Raw genomic sequence first — 20988 nt, 5'->3', positions numbered from 1 at the left:
TAGTCTTACACCATACTTTTTTCTTCTTCCTTTTATGTTTTAACTAGGGGCCCTGTGCACAAACTCGTGCACCTTGAAAGGAACTGTGGGCCACAAAGCTGCAGTAGGCATAGGAGTGGTGTTGGCCCATCCTCCACACTCCCGCCCTGCCCCTCCTGCCGTGCCCCTGGCCCCCTGTCTGCCGGTAGCCATGCTTGCACCGCTGCTTCCATGCACTGACGGTGCTGGCCCTGCCCACACTGCTGACGGCGTGGAGCGATTGGGGCTGGCGTCAGCATCGGGTACAAGCAGGGCCAGCGCCGTCAATGGGTGTGAGCAGTGGCTGCTGCCCTGATCACCCCTCAGGAGCAGGGGAAGGTGGAGAAGCCCTCAGGGACGAGTAGCGGCTCTGGTGCCGGCTACGGGTGCAAGCGGGGCTGGCGCTGGCAGCAGGTACGAGCGCTGGATGGGACTGTGGCAAGTGGCAACAAAGAATTATTAGTAACCACCAGAGGCTCACCCTGATGACAATGACCGGCGTCCCGCCTTGATCTGGCGCCCCTGCTCACCTGATCCACCATCCTCACGCGGCTAACACCCGCCATGTTCTGCACACGCCCCCTGGTGGTTAGCGCATGTCATAGCGACCGGTTGTTCGGTTGTTCCACCGTTTGGTCTATTTGCATATTAGCCTTTTATTATATAGGATTTTTCTTTCTTGCCCTTTGTTATTCCTCAGTCCTGGCTTTTCTTTAATAAAAATTTTTCTGTCTCTTAATGTTTATTTTTCCACATGGGTAATTTTAAAATTTCTGTTGTTATTTTTGTTAAACTAACATTATTGTGTTTTTAAATTAATTAAGGGTAGAACTGACATCTTTATAGCAGACTAGAGACCCGGTGCATGAAATTCGTGCACTGGGGGGCAGGGGTGCCCCTCAGCCCAGCCTGCACCCTCTCCAATCTGGGACCCCTCGGGGGATGTCGGACTGCCGGTTTAGGCCTGATCGCCCACAATTGCCCTCCTCTGCTGGCCATCTTGTGGCGGCCATCTTGTTACCACATGGAGGCGTCCATCTTGTGTGAGGGCATGATGGTCAATTTGCATATTACCTCTTTATTATATACTGTGGGATAAGTACAGGTACTTATTTTCTTTTGTACAAGTTATCTTTTGTCTCTATAAGTAGAGGTCAACCTTTTCATCATATAAGTCCTGAAAATTTCTAGTTAAGTTTATACCTAGACTAGAGGGCCGGTGCATGAAAATTTGTGCACTGGAGGGGAAGGGTGTTCCTGGGGCGGGTGTCCCTCAGCTCGGCCTGCCCCTCTCACAGTCCAGGAGCCCTCAGGAGATGTCCTCCTCTGCGGGAGGCGACTAGGCCAATCGGGAAGTGCCACCCCCATCACCCCGCTGCTGCTGCTGCCACTGCTGGCCGCCGCAGCTGTGGGCCCTTGGCCCTCGCTTCTTAGCGCTAGCCCCACGGCAATCTGGGCCGGGCTGGCTGGGGGAGGTTGAGGCACAGCAAGTCGCACCCCATCCAGCCTCTGTGTAGGCATGGTGCTGGGACCAGGCCTGCGCCGCTGCCTCTGTGACTGCCTCTGTGGAAGGGGCAGCACTGGGACCTGGACTGCACAGCCCCCTCTCCCACTACCTCTGTGGAAGGGGCCTTGGTGCTGGACCGGCCCACGCCGAGGCCTCTCCTGCACTGCCTCTGCAAAAGGGGCCGTGGCACCTCCTTCCTCTGCTCCCACGGCCACTGCTGCCTCTCCCGTGCCACCAGCCCTCAGCCCTCGCAGCCACCATGGCTGCCGGCCCTCAGCCCTTGTAGTCACTGTGGCTTTGTCAGGAAGGACATCCGGGTGGTTGTCCGGAAGATGTCCAGTCTAATTAGCAAATCACCCTTTCATTAGTATAGATATTTTATCTTTTTTTAAAATTTGTGTGATCTATTTTTTTAATAATTGTTTATTGTTGAAAGTATTACATATGCCTTTTTTCTCCCATTAATCCCCTCCAACCGCCACCCCCCTCCACCAGGCCTTTAGCACCCTATTGTCTGTGTCCATGGGTTATACATACACTGAGTGGCCAGATTATTATGATCTCTGAACGCATAATAATCTGGCCACTCAGTATATATATATATATAGGCCTGTTGCATGAATTCATGCATGGGTGGGGTCCGGCCAGGCTGGCCAGAGGGAGGGGACATGGGCGTTTGGCCGGCCTGCCTGCTGGTCAAACTCCTGGTTGAGGGGACAATTTGCATATTAGCCTTTTATTATATAGGATATACACTGAGTGGCCAGATTGTTAAGCATTCAGAGATCATAATAATTTGGCCACTCAGTGTATATGCATACAAGGTCTTCGGTTGATTACCTCCCACCCAACCACCCTTCCCCACCTTCCCTCTGAGATTCCACACTCTGTTCCATGCTTACATGTCTCTGGATCCACTCATTCATCAGTTTATTTTGTTACTTAGATTCCACATTTGAGTGCAATCATGGGATAGTTATATTTTGCTCACTGACTTATTTCACTTAGCATCATACTCTCCAGGTCCCTTCATGCTGTCTCAAAGGGTAAGAGATTTCTTTTTTACTGCTACATAGTATTCCATGGTATAAATGTACCACAGCTTTTTTATCCATTCACCTACTGATGGGTACTTGGGCTGTTTCCCGATCTTAGCTATTGTAAATTGTGCTGCTATGAACATAGGGGTGCATACATTCTTTCTGATTGGTGCTTTGGGTTTCTTAGGATATATTCCTAGAAGTGGGATCTCTGGGTCAAATGTCAGTTCCATATTTAATTTTTTGAGGAAACTCCATACTGTTTTCCATAATGGCTGCACCAGTCTGCATTCCCACCAGCAGGGTTCTAGGTTTCCCTTTTCTCTGCATCCTCACCAGCACTTGTCACTTGTTGATTTGTTGATGGTAGCTATTCTAACAGCTGTGAGATGATACCTCATTGTTGTTTTGATTTTCATCTCTCAGATGATTAATGACTTTGAGCATTTTTTCATGTCTCTTGGCCAACTGTATGTCCTCTTTGGAGATGTGTCTATTTAGGTCCTTTCCCATTTTTTAATTGGATTGTTTGTCTTCCTTTTGTTAAGATGTCTGAGTTTCTTACATATTTTCTATATTAGCCCTTTATCAGATGTATCATTGCCAAATATGTTCTCCCATACGGTGGGCTCTCTTATCATTTGTTGATGGTTTTAAAAAATAAGCTTTTTATTTTGGTATAGTCTTATCTGTTTATTTTCTCCTTAGTTTCCTTTGCCCTAGGAGATGTATCTGTAAACATATTGCTACGAGAGATGTCTGAGATTTTGCTGCCTATGGTTTCTTCTAGGATTTTTATGGTTTTACGGCTTACAATTAAGTCTTTTATCCATTTTGAGTTTATTCTTGTGTATAGTGTAAGTTGGTGGTCTAGTTTCATTTTTTGCATGTATCTGTCCAATTTTCCCAACACCATTTATTGAAGGGACTATCTTGACTCCATTGTATGCTCTTGCATGCTTTGTCAAATATTAATTGAGCGTAATGGTTTAGGTTGATTTCTGGGTTCTCTGTTCTGTTTCATTGATCTATATGTCTGTTCTTGTGACAATACCATCCTGTTTTGATTACTGTAGCTTTGTAGTATAAGTTGAAATCTGATATTGTGATTCCTCCAGCTTTGTTTTTCTTTCTCAAAATTGCTGCAGCTATTCAGGGTTTTTTTTTGTTTGTTTGTTTTTGTTTTTTGTGTTTTTTTTTTGAATTCCATATACATTTTTCGAGTATTTGTTCTAGCTCTGTGAAATATGTCATTGGTATTTTAATAGGGGTTGCATTGAATCTGTAGATTGCCTTGGGTAGTGTGGACATTTTAATGATATTGATTCTCCCAGTCCATGAACACAGTATATTCTTCCATTTGTTTATATCTTACTCTATCTTTTTATTTTTGAACGTCCTGTAGTTTCCTGAGTACAGGTCTTTTGCCTCCTTGGTTAAGTTTATTACTAAGTTTGTTAATTTTTTGTTGTTGTTGCAATGATAAACGGGATTGTTTATTTAGTTTCTCTTTCTGAGAATTCATTAATGGTGTATAAAAAATCCTATAGATTTTTGGGTGTTGATTTTGTATCCTGCTACATTGACAAATTCATTTATTAAATCTAGTTTTTTTTGGTGGAGTCTTTAGGGTTTTCTATGTACAATATCATGTCTTCTGCAAATAATGAGAGTTTTACTTTTTCCTTTCCAATTTGGATGCCTTTTATTTCTTCTTGTCTGATCACTGTGGGTAGTATTTTCAGTACTCTCTATAATAATAAAGCATAATGTGCTAATTATACCAGACAGGCGAACCACTTTCCAGACATCATTCTGGATGTCCTTCTGGATGAAACCGCGGCAGCGGGAGCCAAGGCTGAGGCGGTTAGGGGTGAACAGGCAGGCAGGCTAGCAGTTAGGGACAATCAGGCATGCAGAGTGGTTAGGGGTGATCAGGCAGGCAGGCAGAGGTGGTTAGGGGTGATTAGGCAGGCAGGCAGAGGTAGTTAGGGGTGATTAGGCAGGCAGGTGAGTGGTTAGGGGCGATCAGGCAGGCAAGCAGAACGGTTAAGGGTGATCAGGCAGGCAGGCGAGTAGTTAGAGGCAATCAGGCAGGCAGGCCAGTGGTTAGGAGCCAGTGGTATCAGATTGGAGAGGATGTCTGACTGCTGGCAGGGGTCCTAGATTGCATAAGGGTACAGTTTCTGTGGTGTCAGTGTTTACTTCTCCACTTTCATTTCTGATTTTATTTTTGTCCCCTAGCTAATGGTTTATCAATTTTATTTATCCTTTCAAAGAACCAGCTCTTGGTTTCATTGATTTTTGTTTGTTTGTTTTTACTCAATATTTATTTATTTTTGCTCTAATATTTATTATTTTCTTCCTTCTACTTACTCTGGACAATTCTTGCTGTTCTCTTTCTAGTTCTTTAAGTTCTAGGGTTAAATAGTTTCTTGCTGATTTTTCTTATTTTTGAGGTTTGACTGTATTGCTATGAACTTCTCTCTCAGGGCTGCTTTTGCTCTGTCCCAGAGATTTTGGGTTGTTTTGTGTTCATTTTCAATTGTTTCCAGGAAGTTTTTGATTTCTTTACAGATATCGTTGGTAACCCTTTCATTGTTTAATAACATGCTATTTAGTTTCCATGTGTTTGAATGTTTTTACTGTAGTTGATTTCTCATTTCATTCCACTGTGATCTGAGAAGATGCTTGATATGATTTCAGTCTTCTTGAGCTTTTAGAGACTTGTGTCCTAACATGTGGTCTATCTTTGTGAATGATCCACATGCACTTGAGAAGAATATATGTTCTGCTGCTTTGGGGTGAAATGATCTATAAATGTCAATTAAATCCATCTGATCCATTGTGTCTTTTAGAGTCACTGTTTTCTTGTTAAGTTTTTGTCTAAAAGATCTAGCCAGTGAAGTCAATGGGGTGTTAAAGTCCCCTACTATGACTGTATTGTTGTCAATCTCTCCGTTAAAGTCCTCTAGAAGTTTTTTTCATATATATTTTAGGTGCTCCTATATTGGGTGCATATACCAGGGTTTTATTCTCTTGTTGGATCGATCCCTTTAATATGTAGTGACCTTTGTTGTCTCTTGTGATGGCCTTCATTTTTAAATCTATTTTGTCCCATATGAGTATTACTACTCCAGATTATTTTTCTTTCCATTTGCATGGAAAATTTTTTTCCATTCCTTCACTCTTATCCTGTGTGTGTCTTTTGTTTTGAAGTTGGGTCTCTTGTAGACAGCATATAGTTGTGTCATCTATATATATAAAAGCCTAAGCGACTGTTATGACTGAACGGCTGGAATGACCAGAACCACTGGTTGACCAGTCACTGTGATGTGCACTGACCACCAGGGGGCAGACACTTAATGCAGAAGCTGCCCCTGGTGGTTAGTGTGCTCCCACAGCCAGCCACCCGTGGTCCCTCCCTCTGGCCGGCAAACCTCCCGTGGTCCCACCTCATGTTCATTAGGCAGGCCCTAATTGGCCCACTGCCTGCCCTCCGTGGTTGTGGCCCAGCGGCGAAGGAAGGAAGCGGGGGAGGCTGGGAACTGCGTAATGGCAGGGCGCTGACAGTGGCATTGGCATCTGGCTTCCATTTCTTCCGCGCCTGGCCTGGCAACCATCGCCTCCTCTCCCAATCCTTCCGGGGTCTCTGGGCCCCGGGCTGGGATGGGGAACCGGGGATGGGTGGGGGCGGACACCGCCCCTTTCCCAGGGGGGCCGATGGCCGGCTTCCTCCTCCGGGCCAGCAGCCTACCTCCCACACCCTGTCCCTCCCCTGATTGCCAGCCAGGCCTAGGGACCCCACCCTTCATGAACTTGTGCACTGGGCCTCTAGTGTTTTTATATCCATTCAGCTATCCTGTGCCTTTTGATTGGATCATTTAATCCATTTACAATTAAGGTTATTATTGATAGGTATTTATTTATTGCCATTTTAATTCTGTATGCCTAGGTTTTTCTCTCTGTTTCTTCTTCTCGTTACAGTATCCCTTTGGCATTTCTTGTAATGGTGGCTTGTTGGTAATGTACACCTTTAGCCTTTTTTTTTTGTCTGGGAAGCTCTTTTTCTTTTAATATATCTTTATTGATTTCAGAGAGGAAGGGAGAAGGGAGAGAGAGATAGAAACATCAATGATGAGAGAGAATCATTGATTGGCTGCCTCCTGCATGTTCCCTACTGGGGATCAAGCCCGCAACCCGGGCATGTGCCCTTGACCGGAATCAAACCTGAGACCCTTCAGTCCGCGGGTTGACGCTCTACCCATTGAGCCAAACCATCCAGGGCTGGGAAGCTCTTTATTTGACCATCTATTTTGAATGATAGCCTTGCTGCATATAGTAATCTTGGTTTTAGATCCTTGCCTTCCATTACCTTGCGTACTTCATGCCACTCCCTTCTGGCCTGTAGCGTTTCTGATGAGAAATCAGGTGTCAGCCTTATGGGAGCTCCTTTGTAGGTAACAGTTGGCTATTCTCATCTTTAATTTTTGGCATTGTAATTATGATGTGTCTGGGCATGGGCCTGTTTGGATTCTTCTGGCTTGGGGTTCTCTATGCCTCCTGAACTTGTGTGACTTTTTTCTTTACCAGGTTAGGGAAATTTTCTGCCATTATTTCTTCAAACACGTTCTCTATCCCTTCTTCCCTTTCTGCCTCTTCTGGCACACCTGCTATTATAATATTGTTATGTTTCACATTGTCCCACAGCTCCCTTAAGCTGTCTTCCTGTTTTTTTTTTAATTGTTTTTTCTTTTTGGTTCTCTGCGTGTTTTGTTTTTTCAACTCTGTCTTCTAATTCACTGACTCGATCCTCAGCTTCCCCTAATCTACTGTGTATTCCTTCCAATGTGTTCTTTTTGTATGCTATGTCAGTATTTATTTCTGTTTTCATAGTTACTATGTTTTCTCATGCTGTTGAGCATCTTTGCCATTATTATTCTGAACTCTATATCAGATAAATTTCTTATCTCCCTTTCATTTATCTCTTCTTCTGGAGAATTCTCTTGTTCTTTCATTTGGGTGTTGTTTCTGTGTCTCTTCATTTTGGGTGCCTGTTTGGGTTTGTGCCTATGTACTAGGTAGATCTGCTACACTTCTCAACCTCCGGTGCAGGACAGTGTCAAATGCCATTTTTCTCTAATCAGATCAGGCAAAGACTCAAAGCCTCCAGAGACTGCCTCTGCCTACAGATTGATAGGATTCCAACTTAAATTGCCCTCAGGCAGTTGCCCACAGGTGTGCTGAGAGTTTTTTTTTTCCTCAACAGTGTGGGGCAATTGTTTCTGCCTGGAGCCTAATTGTTATTCTCAGTCTCTTATTGGGCCTCAGAAACTTGGCACCATGGGGCAAGGTGTTTTCCAATAGGGTCAGTCAACTGTCTTCCCCCCAGGCAAAGCTGCCTGTATAGAAAATGTCTGCATGAGAAAGATGACCTCTGCAGCATGAGGGAGTGACTCAGCACAGGCTACTGGGGTTTCTGCCTTCTGAGCTCTAACCCCTGAGTCCCTTATCCTAGCTTCTGCTCACACAGCTCCAGGACACTCTGCCCTCCCTTTGCCAGAGCACAAGGTGGGTGTCTCCACAGGGGATTTTGTGCATTGGCCCTTTAAGAGGTTGCCTGAATTTCCAGCCATCCCTCCCTGGCAGGCAGCAACTACAGTGCTTTTCACAGCCAGATGTTGTGAGGGCACCCTTCTCAGTTCTGGTGGTCTGGGCTGCGGGCCCACCTTGGGGATTAGACCCCAGAGTTTTCTGTGATAACCCCCCACAGCTGAGATATCTCTCCAGAACTTTAGTTGCTGTTTGTGGGAGCCTGGCTAGCCCTTTCATGTCTTCGCCACTCTTACCACTCTTTATGTGGTCTCCATTTTCTGTCCTTGGTTATCAGGGTTCTCTCCAGCGAGTCTTTAGTTGATTATTCAGGAAGTTTTTCTGTAATTCCAGTTTGGTCCTGGGAGTGTGGCTGTGCAGCATCCACTTGCTGGGCTGCCACTTTTAATCTCTTAAGTTGAAATTGTCTTTTCCTACATTCACTGATGTGCAGTTTTTCCAGACTCCTGGCTTTACACTGGAACTTGAGTTCATTCATCACATTTAATGGGCTGTAGGTTATGCTTCATAGGTTATGAGCATTAAAACCTCAAGTTGTAGAGACTATATCTATCTACCTTAGTTGTAATTTTCCAAATTTGCCACAATATAGCCTCTTATTTCTAAATTCTGCCTTGGTTTTATGCTCTTAGTGTTTTTTTTATTTTGTTGTTCTTTTAATCTTAGCTATATTTTAAAATTTGGGAATTGCATTTCATCTTATAGTTCTAGGTACCTATAACGTTGGTATGGGTTGAAGGAAAGGGTTCCCTTGAAACTTAGTCTTTCATTTCCCAGAAACCGTATTGTGTAACTGGGTTGATTGTATTTAGGAAGGCTTTTCACTTGGTGTATACCTAGTGGGGCAAAGGTAGGTTTACATTATTTATGGAAAATAATGCAATAATAAATAATTAATAATACAAGGTTAAACTGTTTCATGTACTCACAACTGTAAACTTACTTTTGTCCCACCCTGTATTAGTATTATAAATGTTTACTGTAGTGGATTATGTCATTTATAAAGCTTTTATGTTGTTTTTTTAAGGGAGAGGTTTTCAGGTATAGGCAAAAGTCATGTTATCCAAAAACATTGACACTTTTGTCTCCATAAATTAGACTTGAAATTTTTATATCTCATTTTCTTTAATTACTCTTAATTTCTCCAGTGAACATTTCTGTATTGTTCCTTGCTTTTATTTGAATTGCATACTTCTTAGAAGATTTTTAAAAATATTTTAAAGCAATTAATTTATCATACATGACTTAACTATCTCAGTTTGCATATTCACTAAAAAATTATAGTGCATTTATTATATATGGTGTCATCAAAATGTTATTCTAAGAGTACCTACTGAATACCTCTCCAAGAAGATGTATGCATATTTTACTCAGTTCTTTAACATGTTTGTGAAGTATTTTGGTGGTACAAAGATGTGCCTTTTGTGACTAGATTTAATTTTTCTGTTATTTAAAATTTCATTTCATTTCATTTCTAGCTTCCTATACAGTTTAAATATCCTGTTACCTTTTTGGGTGGTGATACTTACTACTTTACATGTTTTGTTTTGAATGTATTTAACTACAGCCTGCTTCAGCTCAGATATATGAACTCAAATTTCAGTCTTGCAATTTTGTGTTAGAATAGCCACAAAATTAAAAATTTTTAGGATTATTTTTAATTTTTCTATACAATATTATATTAGTTTCAGGTGTATATCCCACGATTAGACATTCTAAAACTTACTAAGTGATCATCCTGAGAAAGCTCATACCCATCTGACACCATACATAGTTATTAGAGTACTAGAGGCCTGGTGCACAAAATTCGTGCACGGGGGTAGGGGGAGGTCCCTCAGCCTGGCCTGCACCCTCTCCAATCCGGGACACCTTGGGGGATGTCCGACTGCCTTTCGCAATCCAGGACCGCTGACTCCTAACTGCTCGCCTGCCTGCCTGATCGCCCCCTAACCCCTCTGCCTACCTGCCTGATCGTCCCTAACTGCTCCACTACCGGCCTGATCAACCCTAATTGCTCCCCAGCTGGCCTGATCTCCCCTAACTGCCTCTGCCTTGCCCCACACCCGGGACCCAGGATTCCTTCCTCCAGCTAGTTGCAGGCACGCGGGACCTGGGCTTCCCTCCCTCTGGCCGGCCGCAGGCACCCAGGACCTGGGCTGGCTTCACCTGGGCTGACCGCAGCCACAGGGGGACCATGGGTGGGTGGCTTTGCCCAGGCCACAGCCGCAGGTGCCTGGGACCATGGGGCCGGCAGCTTGTCCCTCTCCTGGGCCACAGCCTGGCTGGTCCCCATTTCTCTCTTGCGAGCTCATTTGTGCCTGGCTGGTCCCCAGTCCTCTCTCCCTAGTGTTGAGTGTCTGAGCCATTATGACATGACTGAGTAAGGGCGTGATGACCATTTGCATATTAGCTCTTTATTATATAGAATTATTAACTGTATTCTCTATGCTGTACTTTATACCCCCATGATTGTTCTTTAACTACTTATTTGTACTTCTAAATCCCTTCACCTATTCACCCATTTCTCCAACCCCCTTCCCATCTGGCAACTGTCAAAATCTTCTCTCTATCTTTTATTCTGCTTCTTTTCTGCTTGTTCGTTTATTTTGAATTTTAAATTAATTTGTTGACAGATATGTATTTATTGCCATTTTATTGTTCATATTTTTATATTTTCTTTTTCTTAAAGAATACCTTTTAATAATCCATGAAATACTGGTTTGGTGTTGATGAAATCCTTTAGCTTTTTCTTGTCAGGGAAGCTCTTTTATATGTCCTTTGTTTTTAAGTGATAGCTTTTCTGGATAGAGTAATCTTGGTTGTAGGTCCTTGCTTTTAAAAATTAAAAAAATTTGAGTGAAAGCTTGTTACCTATAGCCTATACATTTTACTATTCATGAATTTCCTTCTTAACTGGCCTCAAATTTTCTTGGTAACTATTTCCAGGTATTTAATCTTAAAGAGAGATTCCGCTGTTGTCTCACACACTTACTTCGATGTCAGAATCTGTCCCTTTACCCCATGCTACACCTTCCTCTCCCCACATAGCTCAGGTAGTTACATTTACCGAATATAAGAGTCAGTTGTTGATAGATATGTACTTATTGCCATTTTATTGTTCATATTTTTTTATTGGAATTGGAACTGTAGAGGATATTATCTAACAGCACAGTCTTAGGAATCAAATAGACCTGAGTTTGAATCTTGATTCTTTTGTTTAATAACCTATATTTATCCTTACAATAAGTTTACAAATATTTTTAAGTTAGTTTCCTCTTCTATGAGGTGAAGGTGATATACTTACTTCACAAGGTTGTTGTGAGGATGAAATAGACTAATACACCTGAAGCACTTTTATTAGTGCCTGACACATGTAAAGTGCTTAAGAATTGATAACTATATTTGTTGCTGTTATTTAATTTAAAGGTAATATATTTACTTTTCTTTGGTAACTTGGCCCTTTGTCTTGGAATGGCTTAGAGACTAGTTTTAGGAAAACTATTGAAATGTATTTTGTATTAAGTGGGGATATTTATCCTTTGGAAATAGTTTAATGATCCTCCCAATTTTTGCTATATGGATTAACCTGAAATTAAGTGTATAATATAGAGTTAGAAAAACAGAATTCTGGAACAATTAAAAAAAATTAGACTTATATCTTAATATATTAGCTTGACTTCCTTATAATTTTTTTTTTAATTTTTAAATAGGGTTTTAGATTTTTAACGTTTCTCTTAGATACATTTAATGACCACTTGAGAATTTCTGGCCTATTTTAATGTCACTGCAGTAGACATTGTGTTATAGTAGTAGGAGTATTAAGTTGGAGAGTGTGGAGACTTGGGTTTAAGGCCAGGCTTAGCTGTTGACTTTGCATGAGTCCTTGGTCAAATAAAACCTCACTATATCTCAGTTCTGATTTGTACTGTGGTGCTTGTAATTGACCTACCTCACCACTTAGTTGCTCACAAAGTAGAGAAACAGTTACAAAACAAATATTATCACAGTTCTCACCAGACTTCTATTCACCTACATTTTTTTTCAGAAAACAGTGTTGGTGTCTTATGAATTCTTAGAAATTAAAATTTATATCCCTGTTAATCCTAGTTATGTGACTGGAGGCATTTTGGTAACTTTTTTGTTTTTGAATTGTGAGTTGTACATTACTTTAAATATATTTTTATTGATTTCAGAGAGGAAGGGGGAGGGAGAGACAGAAGCATCAATGATGAGATAGAATTATTGACCAGCTGCCTCCTGCACACCCCCTCCTGGGGGATCGATCTCGCAACCCAGGCATGTGCCCTTGACCAGAATCGAACCCGGGACCTTTCAGTGCGCAGGCCAACACTCCACTGATCCAAACCAGCTGGGGCAGATGCACATTTCTTTAAAGATGAAAGATTTTAGTAATTTCCCAAGGAGTTAGAAATCAGTCCTGGATAAGTTAGTTTTTTTCAGGGAGTATACTGTAGCACTAGAAACTTTTTTTTTTTTTAATTGATTTTTAGAGAGGAAGGGAGAGAGAGATAGAAACATCAATGATGAGAGTGAATCATTGATTGACTTCCTCCTGCATGCCCCCCTGGGCATGTGCCCTGACCGGGAATCAAACTGTGACCTCCTGCTTCATAGGTCGATGCTCAACCACTGAACCTTGACCAGGCTCTAGAAACTTTTGAATCTCTGCTCAGCACTGATCACTTGTATTAAGACTTTAACTTTATCTGGTTTACATTAATTTGCATCTGTCTGTATTTATGCATGTAGTTTACAGTATACTAATTTATATTTGAGTGTTTTTGTAAGTCATTTTAGTATCTTTTACATGTGACCTGATCTTGTTTTCTCAGCTAGCTTGAAATCTCCTGAAGGGTAAAGATGGTTGTTCTTTCCCTTTCTTCATAACAGATTCATTCATAATAGAGATGCTCTGCATATAATGATTTCTTATTATTTCCCTAGAACACAGTTGGTCTAATTTTAAAGTATGCATTTGCAGAAAATTTCAGTTCTACTGTATGCCTATTTAGAGTTAAAGACAGAAAACATCATCAAAACAGCAGCTATTCTGTTAATTATATTTGGCCAAAAGAAATCTAGTAAATCTTACTAAATAGCTTGGTTATTTAATATTGTAATATTTTAGTGGAATATGGTATTTCTATTGTTAATATCCATTTTAACAAAAAAAGAATTATGCCTTCTAAATAAGTTTTTTTTATAGAAGGCATAATTTTATAAAGCATCCCAGTTCTCATTTTTTCATTAAATTAATTTATTAAATTATTGGTGAGTCTTACTGTTGAAATTTCTCATGTAAACCTTGATATGGAGGAGACTATTGTTGCAATAAAATTCCTAATTTATTTGGAAATATCTATATTTGAAAGCAAACTTCTTTACATTTGCTTTAATCATAGCTTTCTCTAATCAAAACAAGATAAAATTACATCTTTTATCATTGCACTTAAAGAATTTGCTGAAGATGATGTTTCTTCCAAATGAATGTTTGCTTTTTATTTCCCAGGTTTTTTCTTCTAAAACTCAATTTTTGCTCCCTAAGAAATGTTTTTTCTTCTTCTTCAGGAATGTCATTGTCTGCTGGGTCTTCCCCTCTTCATTCCCCCAAGATCACTCCACATACTTCTCCTGCTCCCAGAAGAAGAAGTCACACTCCAAATCCAGCAAATTACATGGTGCCTTCTAGTGCCTCTACACCTGTTAATAATCCTGTTTCTCAGACACCGTCCTCTGGTCAGCTGATTCAAAAGGAAACTGTCGGCGGGACGACATACTTCTATACAGACACAGCTCCAGCCCCTTTGACTGGAATGGTATGTCTGCATTAAAGGGAAGTGATAGTTCCTTCTAATTGATGAGATTCATGAGGAGGTTTCCTCCTCTTACACTTTTTTATTTTGATGTGAAGAAGTATTTAATTTTCTAACTTAGATGGTGATTCTAATATCTTTTCAAAGTAATCTGTTTTTGTATCAATAAGAACTCTAGTTTTGGACAGATCTGTTTTTAATTAAAAATTAGATTATTTTCAAGCTCTAGTTTAGTAGTTATGGCATGCTTTGTTTATAGGGTTACCTAGTACTTCTGCTAGCTAGAGTTGATGTTTGCTGACATTTGTTTATAGGTAGTTTTACCCATCGTAAGAAGCTAGAGAAAGATGATTTTTTAAATCAGTATTTACTGAAAGCAAACTGATGATGAAACTCTTGCCTTATGTGAGGCAGCAATTTAATTGCTAGACCTCTGGATAGTGGAGGACACAGAAAAGAAGCCTCCTATATGGGTCATTCATTGTTAAGGATTAGGGAGGCTTAGGGAGCCCTGATTATGGACGAGGAAAGAACTGACAAAAGACTCTCAGGAGAAGGGTGGGGGGTAAAGGAAGCGTTGTAATGTTCCATAAATTGTACTTTTTTTTTGTTAAGGGAAATAGGATCACTTTTCCACTGTGAGACCAATTAATTTTTTTTAAAAAAATACTTTTTATTGATTTTTTGGGGATAGAGGAAGGGAGTACAAGAGAGAGAGAGAAACATCAATGAGAGAAACATTCGTAAGCTGCCTCCTGCATGCCCCACACCTAGGATTGAGCCCACAACCTGGGCATGTGCCTTGACTGGAAATTGAACTGGTGACCTCTCAGTGCATGGGATGACTCTCAACCAACTGAGCTGTGCCAGTCAGGGCAGATTGTATCTTTTTAGCTTCATTATTTTGTTCCTGTTCAAAAATTATTTTTTTAACTATAGAAAAATAAGTAGTGATGCTCTTCCTCATGGGAGCACACCCAAGCCTTTTCCTTCCCCTACCGCCTCTGCCTCCCCCCCCCACCAAAATAGCGATGAAGAGCTCATGAGTAAAAAAGCCAAATTCTATTAAAATATGAAAACTGACATTTGACGTGTTCATAGATGAGAAGCTTAGATGAAAAGTAGTCTGACCAGTGTGCTAATTGGTTAGAGCGTCAGCCTACGCACTGACTGGAGGGTCGCAGTTTCCATTCCCGGTCAAGGACACATACCTGGATTGTAGGTTCAATCCCTAGCCCTGGTTGGGGTGCATGCAGGAGTCAACCAATCGATGGTTCTCTCTCACATCAATGTTTCTCTCTCTCTCCCTCTCTTCTCCCCTTCCCGCCCTCTCTCTTACCCCCCTTTCCCACCTCCTACTCTCTCTGAAAATCAATAGAAAAAAATATCCTCAGGTGAGGATTAAAAAGAAAAGTACAGTTGGAATTTAGTAAGCAGGCAGATTTTGACCCTACATATTAAATTAATGTTCTGTTTTGATTAAATTTAACATTTTACTAAAACGCAATTTGAGTAGAAAGACAATAGATTTTTTGTTATTTATAAGAGTCCCATTTCTGCCATTGTTTTGTGACTCTTGAATCTTAGTACCACTGAGATTGTTTCCCCAGTTGTACATTGGGATAATAACACCTAACCATCTTATGAGAAATAAATGTGAAAACATTTATAGAAGTACTTGTAAATCATGCAAAATACTTTTTAAAGAAATAATGAAATAGCTAATAGTTCTTTATTTTGTTTTGTTTTTGGTCAGAGATCTTTCAAAAATTATCACAGAACAGCTTGCCGAACAGAAGGTCAAATAATTGAGGTAGAGTAGAGACTTTCCTTGGTTTTTTCAAGTAAGAATTCCATCAATGTTTTACCTTTTTGGGGTTTATTATATTTTATACTTATTTACATTTTTATTATATTTTATTATTGTATTTGTAGAAAGAAGTTTGATTTATAAAGAGGTTCTTTTGTCACAAAACTGTCCTAATTGGTTTTGTAGAGATTATATATGGCACATTTTTATGTTTATGTCCTTCAAACTACTTTTTAAAATATGCTCATGGTAAACCAGAGGTAGTTAAGCCAAACAATGCTATCTGATGTAAGAAAACCAAGGCAGAAAAAAAGGCATTTTCTTTCTGTAGGGACAGGTTAAAGGAAATCTTGTAAGTATTGCAAAATCACTTCTTGGTTGAGATCCCTAATACCGTGGTCGGCAAACTGTGGCTCGCGAGCCATGTGCGGCTCTTTGGCCCCTTGAGTGTGGCTCTTACACAAAATACCACGGCCTGGGCGAGTCTATTTTGAAGAAGTGTCATTAGAAGAAGTTTAAGTTTAAAAGATTTGGCTCTCAAAAGAAATTTCAATCGTTGTACTGTTGATATTTGGCTCTGTTGACTAATGAGTTTGCCGACCACAGAGTAATTATCTAAGAGGAACAGAAATCAGCTGAATTAATTTTTAAAAGAGACAACAATGTTTGTTTCAACTTTTAAAATGAAAGAATAAAGCAAAAGAAATTTTAGAATATCCGTTGATTTTGTTTCATGGACCAGTGAAGGGAAGGAGAGGAAGAGGAAAGAGAAAAAAGCAGGGTGGTGGGGAGAGTCCAATTGGAAGAATGAAAGAGGGGAACCTGAAAGATTTAGTAACTTTGTTGTAGTTTGCTTGGAACATAAGTACATTGTTGCACCCTTCTGTTCACTTAAGCCAGCAGTCTGCAAACTGCGGCTTGCGAGCCACATGTGGCTCTTTGGCCCCTTGAGTGTGGCTCTTCCACAAAATACCACGGCCTGGGCGAGTCTATTTTGAAGAAGTGGCATTAGAAGAAGTTTAAGTTTAAAAAATTTGGCTCTCAAAAGAAATTTCAATTGTTGTACTGTTGATATTTGGCTCTGTTGACTAATGAGTTTGCCGACCACTGACTTAAGCTTTTAACCCAGAGTAAATTGGTCTTCTTTACTGTTGCAGTTTGAAGTGTTTAACAAGTATTTAGGTAACACTTTGTTTAGGTTGGCCACAAAAAACCCATAATAGGGCAGTTCTTTGGGCCATCAGGGCAGTGTTACTTCATTATCTGACTGTGCCCTATCATCTTTAATATCTGCTTCCTTCCTTTGTTCCAACTGCTTTTAAAAGTATGTACAAAATGCTTGTGTAACATTTCATTCAAAGAGCTACTTTTGCCTATCATTGAAGCTTAAATTTTACTGTATATGAAGAAATGTTTCTCATTAGAGTTTTCAAGTTGATTATTATATACTAGAGGCCGGATGCACGAAAAGCCCTGGCTGCCTCAGCCCTCACAGCCGCAGCTTCATCTGGAAGGTCATCTGGAAGGTCGTTCTCCTGTTTGGTCTAATTAGCATATTAGCTCTTTATTATATAGGATAAAGTGACTTTTTACATTAATTCAGAAAATATACTGATAAGTTATTCTCTGAGGTGTTCAATTCACTATCATTTAAAGATTTAAAATATATCAATTTATCACTGTCATTTAAAGATGAAAACTTTATCAAAACAATGATAAACTTTATCAATTGAGAAAAATTGATTGTTACGTTTTCTTCCTCCCTACCTTTTTAGGTATTTCCAAATTATCATATTTATCCTCCAACTGCACCTCATGTTGCTTATATGCAACCAAAAGCAAACGCACCTTCCTTCTTCATGGCCGATGAGCTCCGACAGGTATGCATTCAGAATTCCTAGTAGGGATGCTTAATATCTAGTGTGCTTTTAGCAAAGAACTGAAGAAACAATAGAGCTCTTTTCATATCATGTTATTTAATCAAATATACTGTATTAAACCAGATAGAATTTAGAATTTATGAGTTCTAAGTTACATTTAAGGAAAGCTGTTTTATAAGAAAAAACAGTTAATTATGTGTTCAGCTATAAAACATAGAATAGCTACTTAAATAGGCCACCTTCTGCATGTCATATCCTGTGAATTCAAAGGTCTCTCAGAAATATATAAATAATTTAAATTGTTTCTAACCTTCAGGCAATGTTTGGCTAATATCTATAGGTTCAGACTAGGTAGGATGACCCAGAAATAAATCTCGCATTAAGAGAGCTCAATCCTTTCTCTAAATTAGGTTTTATAAAATAATTTTTTTTAGACAGCTAGGTATTATTTGATATGTTGAATTTCATTTTACACTTATATTCTCAAAAATATTTTTGTTTCACAGAAGTATGTTACACCTATATAATATTCATAGAGTGAATTATTGACAAGCTTAGCATAGAACTTGAGTTTTCAGTTACAGATACAGTTATATGCTTTGAGTTATAGCATAGTTACTGGAACTCAACCTTAATAGGGGCAGGTATATCTAGGACTAGAATTTTTATACCATTATTGGAAATGTTATTTCATGATATCAACATTAAAAAGCACACATACCAAAAATTTTATTACTTGTGTTAGTTATAGTAGAAAATCCAGATTTCAGAAGCTTTGTTTAGATGTAAATATACTTGTTTTCTTTTCTTAGGAGCTCATTAACAGACATTTAATAACAATGGCTCAAGTTGATCAAGCAGATATGCCAGGTAAAATTTGAGTTAATTCATTCTTCCTTTTAAAGGATGTTATAATTCTTATATAGTCCTACATGTTTTTTTGTCTTAAACTACCTAATTACTATTTTATGAATATACTAGAGGCCTGGTGCACGAAATTCATGCACTTGGGGTGGGGGGGGGGGGTCCCTCAACCCAGCCTGCGCCATCTTGCAATCCCAGAGCCCTCGGGGGATGTCCGACTGATGGCTTAGGCCTTCAGGGAGCAGGCCTAAGCTGTCAGTCGGACATCCTTAGCACTGCCACGGAGGCGGGAGAGTTTCCTGCCACCACTGTGTACTTGCCAGCCATGAGCCCCGTTTCTGGCTGAGCGGCGCTCCCCCAGTGGGAGCGCACAGACCACTAGAGGGCAGCTCCTGCATTGAGCATCTGCCCCCTGGTGGTCAGTGCGCATCATAGCGACCGATCATTCCGCCCTTCCGTCGATTTGCATATTAGCCTTTTATTATATAGGATTTATTTCAAATCCACTTAAGAAATATTCCAGCATATCACAGATCATCTAGTTTATTTAAATTGATTCTACATGTGACAGTATTCCAGTTCACAAAAAATTTAGATTTAGAATTCATGGTGATTTACCTTACTATATATTAGTATATTATTGTCTTCTGATATTTGATAAAGTATAGGTTCTTAAGCAGAGGGGAAAGGTGTTTATTATTGAGACTACAGTGTGCTAGGCAGTGTGATGATTAAATGCTTTTTCTTATAAAAATCCTGTGATTTAGATACTAATATTATCATCTCCATTAAAATACGTTTCTTGAATAGTGTATTGATTTTTAGAGAGCAAGAGGGAGAGAGAGAGAGAGAGAAAAGCATCAAAGCAGCTGCCTCCTGCATGCCCCCTACTAGAGATTGAGCCTGCAACCTGGGCATGTGCCCTGATCGGAAATTGAACTGGCAACATTTTGGTGCACGGGACAACACCCAACCAACTAAGCCACACTGGCCAGGGCTATAATCTCCATTTTACATACGAGGAAAACTGAAGTTGACAGGCATTTTCAGTAACTTGCCTTTAAGACCAGTGGCTAGTAATTGGCTGGCTGAGTCAGGATTTAAACTTAGATTTTTCTGACTGTATCACAGTGTTTCTAAGGGAGCCATTAAAATCTCTTTCTGTAGCGTATTCTGTTTATAGCAAGATTAAATATGGTATAGTTTAATAAAACTTTACAAATAGTACAGTAGGAATACTTTTGCCACAGAGATAATCTTGAAATACCTGGTTGTTACCAAGGATTGAGTCTTGTCAACTATGGGTCTTCTTGACTGCTAGAGAATTAAAAGAAGTGTGTCTGGCTGTTATGTCTTAAGACTGATCTTTCCCGTTTAGATGGGCAAGGAACTTACCTGTCATAACCTTTGAAGTGTTCAGGTAGGGATTTTCCTTAATTATTTAGCATTGCCTTTGAGGCCCTAGTGAGGGTAAAATGAAAAAAGAAAAATAAATAGGATTATTCCAGTCTTTATGACTTAAGTCATGTGTAAATCATATGATGATACATTAGATGTAATTTGAAAATTATAATAGAGTTTAGAAAATAGCTGTATATAAGATTAATAAATGTCAGTTGCATTTCTATGGACTTGTAGCCACTAACTTCAAAAAATAACTACAAGAGAAGGTGCTATTTGCAAGGATTTTAGAATATCAGTTTCTTTGAGTAAATATAATCAAAGATGTGTAAGTTCTCATTGGGGGAGATTTATGAAGATGTATTAAATAAGATAAATAAATCAAGTTATGAAATACTTTATTCATGAGTAGGAATACAAAATGACTTAGATGTCAATTTTTCTAGAGCGATCCATAGATTGGATACCAGTCAAAGCATAGGAACTTGCTGGGCCTGTGTGGCTCAGTGTTGAGTGTCAACTCATGCACCAAGATTCCTGGTCAGGGCACATGCCCAGGATGCAGGCTCAATCCCTGGTAGGGGGCATGCAGAAGGCAGCTGATTGATATTTCTCTCATCAATGCTTCTATCTCTCTCCCTCTCCCTTTCTCTCTCTATAAAAAAGAATCAGTAATTTTTTTTTTAAAGCTTAAGAAGTTTTTAAACTCAAAATATTTCTGACATCTAATTTGTGTCCTAACAATTTAATTATTAAGGGCTCAGATCCACAAGATTATTCCAGGTGAAATGGGATACCCACACTACCTACATTTCTGTCTGGCCAACTACAAATGTGGGGCATTTTCACCACTCTCCTCAGAACAAGCAAGTGGAAGAGATGTAGAGTACAAGGTTTTTGTAGAGGTGGAGTGGGGAACTGCCATGCCCTCTCTGAGTGTGTCATCCTCCCAGCACCTCAGTATGTTCACACAACTTGTAAGCTCTCTGAATCTTGCTGTTTAGGAGTTTTTAAGAAAATT

At 39.9% G+C, this 20988-nt stretch overlaps 1 protein-coding gene across 5 annotated transcripts in view; it reads left to right on the top strand.

Annotated features, from left to right (window-relative positions):
- The window catches only part of PAN3 (poly(A) specific ribonuclease subunit PAN3), a gene marked incomplete at its 5' end in the record, with an annotated part of 196405 nt that overhangs the window by 132726 nt on the left and 42691 nt on the right, over positions 1–20988 (top strand). For 3 of the 5 annotated variants that reach the window (XM_080658498.1, XM_080658496.1, XM_080658499.1), the window contains 3 exons: positions 13768–14015; positions 17598–17702; positions 18515–18572. In XM_080658498.1, coding sequence (XP_080514624.1) covers positions 13768–14015; positions 17598–17702; positions 18515–18572 — 411 coding nt within the window. Of the gene's footprint in view, positions 1–13767; positions 14016–15768; positions 15826–17597; positions 17703–18514; positions 18573–20988 lie in introns of all 5 variants that reach the window. The other 2 variants (XM_080658497.1, XM_080658495.1) reach the window with 1 other exon arrangement.

Source organism: Plecotus auritus (assembly GCF_963455305.1).
Source record: "Plecotus auritus genome assembly, chromosome: 3".
In the NCBI taxonomy this organism is placed as follows: domain Eukaryota; kingdom Metazoa; phylum Chordata; class Mammalia; order Chiroptera; family Vespertilionidae; genus Plecotus; species Plecotus auritus.
This window is presented reverse-complemented; position numbering and strand designations above follow the sequence as displayed.